The sequence below is a fragment of the Gossypium hirsutum genome, chromosome A08, assembly GCF_007990345.1.
Source record: "Gossypium hirsutum isolate 1008001.06 chromosome A08, Gossypium_hirsutum_v2.1, whole genome shotgun sequence".
In the NCBI taxonomy this organism is placed as follows: Eukaryota; Viridiplantae; Streptophyta; class Magnoliopsida; order Malvales; family Malvaceae; genus Gossypium; species Gossypium hirsutum.
The window spans coordinates 58630875-58635624 of NC_053431.1; the positions used below are offsets into that span (position 1 = coordinate 58630875).

A 4750-nucleotide genomic window follows, 5' to 3' on the forward strand; every position below is an offset into this window, starting at 1 on the left:
TTAAATTATAATCTCTTCTACCCCTTAATTCGAACTCAAACCTTGACCAAGACCTACCCTTGCGTAATTAACACTTAATCGGAATTGCTAAGTATAAAAAAAATAAAATTCAAGATTTCGGGACTTTTGGATTTCGGGATTTTGGGGCGTTACAACTCTACCCCCTAAAAAAAATTTTCGTCCTCGAAATTTTACCTGATTCAAACAGTTGAGGATATTGGTGTCGTGTCGCTTCCTCAGGTCCCTAAGTAGCTTCCTCAGCTTTGAGATTCTGCCAAAGCACTTTGACTAATGGAACGGACTTCCTTGTCAGCTCTTTGACATCTCGACCAATTATTTGTATGGGCTCTTCCTCGAAAGTTAGGTCTGGCCTAACGTCAATTTCTTCAACCGCCACGACATGTGAAGGATCCGAGCGATACCGCCTTAGCATGGAAACATGAAATACGTCGTGGATCTGGCTTAGTTGAGGAGGTAACTCTAGCTGGTAAGCGACTGGCCCAATCCGCCTTACAACTCGATATGGCCCAATGAACCTTGGGCTTAGCTTCCCCTTCCGTCCAAACCTTAATACCTTCTTCCAAGGAGAGACCTTAAGGATAACTGAGTCTCCCATTGTAAACTTTATCTCTCGACGCTTAAAGTCACCATACGACTTCTGCCTATCCGAGGCCTCCTTCAAACGATCCTGAATCAATTTTACCTTATCCTCAGTATTGGCTACTAACTTAGGCCCCAAAACTCTTCGTTCGCCCAACTCCGTCCAACATGTTGGAGTTCGACACCTTTGCCCATACAGTGCTTCGTATGGAGCCATCCCAATGCTTGTTTGGTAACTCTTATTGTACGCTAATTTGGCTAATGGTAAATAGTCCTCCCAGCTACCTCAGAACTCAATCACGCACCCCCTCAACATATCTTCCAATACTTGGATCACCCTTTACGACTGTCCATCAGTTTGAAGGTGGAAAGCCGTACTGAAGTTCAACCTAGTAGCCAATGCCTCATGCAGCTTCTTCCAAAATCACGAAGTGAAATGTGGGTCCCTATCAGATATTATGGATACCGACACTCCATGCAATCTTACAATCTCTGCCACATACAACCTAGCCAGCTTTTGCAACGAGTAGTCAGTGTGAACCGGTACAAAATGGGCAAACTTGGTTAACCGATCCACTATAACCCATATCGAATCTTTCTTAGTAGGCGTCAAGGGTAGCCCACTAAGAAAGTCCATACTGATCCTTTCCCACTTCTAGAGTGGAATCTTTACTGGCTGAAGCAATCCCAAAGGCAGCTGATGTTCCGCCTTCAGTTTTAACAGACCAAACACTTACTTACTAACTCCATAATCTCGCACTTAAGTCCAGGCCACCAGTAAAGCTCTCGCAAGTTCCGATACATCTTGTTTCTGCCAGGATACATAGCATAGAGGCTGCTATGTACTTCTCATAGAATAGACTGTCTTAGATCACTATCCTTAGGTATACACATTCTCCTACAGAAACACAACACTCCTTCACTATTTATCCTAAAGTTTGATGTCTTCCCATTCTCTACTTGTCTAAAACGAGCACCCAAGGTCTCATCCATCAACTGCTTACTCCTTATCTGCTCGACCCACATTGGCTTTACTTGAAGCTTAGCTAACAAGCTACCATCCTCTAACAAGCTTAATCGGGGGAGCATAGCCCTCAATTCTGACTTAGGCCTACAACTCAATGCGTCGGCTACCACATTTGCTTTTCCAGGGTGGTATTCAATCATACAATCATAATCCTTCAATAATTCCACCCACCTACGCTGCCTAAGGTTTAGCTCCTTTTGGGTAAGGAGGTACTTCAAACTCTTATGGTCCGAATAAATTATACATTTCTCCCCGTATAAGTAATGCCTCCATATCTTTAGTGCAAAAACCACCGCAGCTAGCTCTAAATCATTGGTTGGGTAGTTCACCTCGTGAGTCTTAAGTTGCTGTGACGCATACTCAACCACCTTTCCTTCTTGCATCAATATACATCCTAAGCTCACCTGCGACGCGTCACTATAAACCGTAAACTCCTTCCCAGGCACTGGCTGAATCAACACAATGGCCTCAGTTAAAACTTTCTTAAGTTTTCCAAAACTCTCTTGTTGCTTGTCCGTCCAAACAAATGGTACCCCTTTCCTCAACAACTTAGTTAAGGGTGCAACAATTACTGAAAAGCCCTCAACAAACTGCCTATAGTATCTTGCCAAGCCCAGAAAACTTTAAATTTCCGGTATCGACTTAGGTGTTTTCCAGTCTAACACCGCTTCAATTTTTTGAGGATCCACCTTAATTCCCTCGGCTGACACTACATGTCCTAGAAAAGTAACCTCCTTTAGCCAAAATACACACTTACTGAATTTGGCATACAGTTGCTTCTCCCTCAAAGTCTGCAACACAATTCTTAATTGTGCATCATGCTCCTTCTCATCTTTTGAGTACATCAGAATGTCATCTATAAAAACTACCACGAACCGATCTAAGTAGGGTTGGAAAACTCGATTCATGAGATGCATGAAAGTGGCAGATGCATTCGTCAGCCTGAATGGCATCACCAAGAACTCGTAGTGCCCATAGCGAGTTCTGAAAGTTGTCTTCTGAACATCCGCCTCCTTAACCCTTAATTGGTGATATCCTGAACGCAGATCAATCTTTGAGAAAACAGAAGCTCCCCTAAACTGATCAAAAAGATCATCGATTCTCGATAGAAGATACTTGTTTTTAACAGTTAACTTGTTTAACTGTCGATAATCGATGCACATTCGCAAGGTTCCATCCTTCTTCTTCACAAATAACATCGGTGCTCCCTATGGAGACACACTTGGTCGGATGAATCCTCGATCCAACAATTCCTGAATCTGTGCCTTAAGTTCTACCAACTCTTTTGGTGCCATCCGATAAGGACCGATAGACACCAGAGCCATCTCAGGTAACAACTCGATTCTAAATTCCACTTCTCTGCTGGGTGGCAACCCAGGCAACTCCTCGGGAAAAACATCCAGAAATTCCCTAACTGTTCTCAACTCCTTAACAGTAGGGCTCTTAACATCTATATCACTAATATAAGCCAAAAAGACTTCGCATCCCTTTCGTACTAATTTTTCAGCCTTCAATGCCGAAATCACATTCAACAGCCAAAAAGACTGAGCACCACCTTGTCCCACTATTGGCTCTCGACCTAGTGTTCGAGGGAAATCCTTGATCCTATACTCCATAGACCCACAAGCGAAAGAAGCTCCCATCCTCTTCCAACACTCGCCTCTGTGGCTTCTCCCACAGTCAGCACAAGGTGGCACCATTGGATTAGCAGCAGGGGGCCCTGCTCTAACTGGCCCATTAACTCTGGCCCCAGCCCTAGGCCTCTTTCCAACACCAGAAGTCTCAGCCTCTCTTTTATTCCTACCCCTTTCTTTTTCTTGATTTAAACGCTCAGTGCGCTTAACCTCCTCCTCTATCTTTGCCTTCTCCACCAACTCCGAGAAAACTCACTTTCTTTGTGGAGTTATCAGTACCCTGAGGCTATCTCTAAGTCAATCCTCAAACCTAACGCAACGCTCATAGTCCGTTACCACCATTACTCTTGCACATCTACTAAGGCGTAGAAACTCCGCTTCATACTTCGCCACCGATTTGTTTCCTTGGGTCAAGTTCAAGAACTCCTTCCTTCTAGCACCCACATAGCTTGCACCCACATACTTCCCTTGGAACGCAGCTTTGAAAAACTCTCAAGTGACCCGCTCCGGTTGGGTTCTGTCTTTTACTGTCAGTCACCACTGGTAGGCTTCTTCCCTAAGCAGTGACACTGCTCCTTTCAACTTTTGTTCAAGTGAGCAGTCCAGGTCCTCCATTATCCTTTCAGTGGCCTCTAACCAATATTCTGCCACATTAGGAGCCACGCCAGCCACGCCCTTAAAGATCTCAGCCCCGTTCGAATGAAGTCGCTCCTGAATGGACCCCCGATTTTCGCTGCCATTATTGGGCCCAACGACCCTTTCCAAAATTCTCATTATTGCCCGTGACAATGCATTTTTTCTCGTGGCCCGATCATACGGTCCATTCCCAGCCACAGATGAGGCCGGAGCCTATTTTACTCCAACATCGGGCATATGGCCCGATGCCGACGATTCAACCCTAACGCTTCCGCAGCCTCGGCCACGACCCCTTGCACCTCTTCTAGCACTCATCATCAATTCATGTATTATCTGGATTAAAATTTTATGAAATTTTGGTTAATTAAATAATTACACTGATATTTATGAAAATATTTAAAAAGAAAATCATTTTCGAAAATCCTCTACAGTTTCCAGATCCTACGGGCTTTAGTTCCATTCTAACAATCATCTAAAGTAGCCCTCTAACTATCTACTGTATAAAAATTTAAACAAACTTAAATAAAAGTACTTACTTGATTCGACGTCGGAGACTCAGTGTACCGCTCAGTAAGATTTCCCTTTTTCCATAACAGTGTGATCCAAAATATTTTTAAAACAGAAAAAGAAACTAAATAGTAATAAGGCCCACTTCACAGCCCGAGTTTTGTAACCTGGCTTTGATACCACTAAATGTAACACCCCAAACCCGGCCTGGACGTTATGGCGGAATTCGGCGTGTCATATTGAAGTGTTTTAGTGAAAATCGTGTTTTCATTGAAAATCCTTCTTAAAATAAAAGAAACCCTAATTAACTAAAAAAACCTTTTCAATTACGAAAGCCTTGTTTAAA

At 43.5% G+C, this 4750-nt stretch overlaps 1 protein-coding gene across 1 annotated transcript; it reads right to left on the reverse strand.

Moving 5' to 3' along the window:
• Positions 1-244: 244 nt before the first annotated feature.
• LOC107952504 (uncharacterized) lies at positions 245-817 on the reverse strand. The gene is made up of 2 exons (XM_016887770.2): positions 575-817; positions 245-484 (listed from the first exon to the last, which is right to left on the reverse strand). Exons 1-2 carry the CDS (start codon positions 815-817, stop codon positions 245-247), a joined length of 483 nt encoding a protein of 160 aa, XP_016743259.2.
• Between the last annotated feature and the right edge of the window lie 3933 nt (positions 818-4750).

Coding starts and splice junctions, on each gene's coding strand:
- LOC107952504 (XM_016887770.2), bottom strand. CDS start 817: ATGGCTCCATACGAAGCACTGTATGGGCAAAGGTGTCGAACTCCAACA. Junction 485..574: donor AGGTCTCTCCTTGGAAGAAG/GTATTAAGGTTT, acceptor GTCGCTTACCAG/CTAGAGTTACCTCCTCAACT.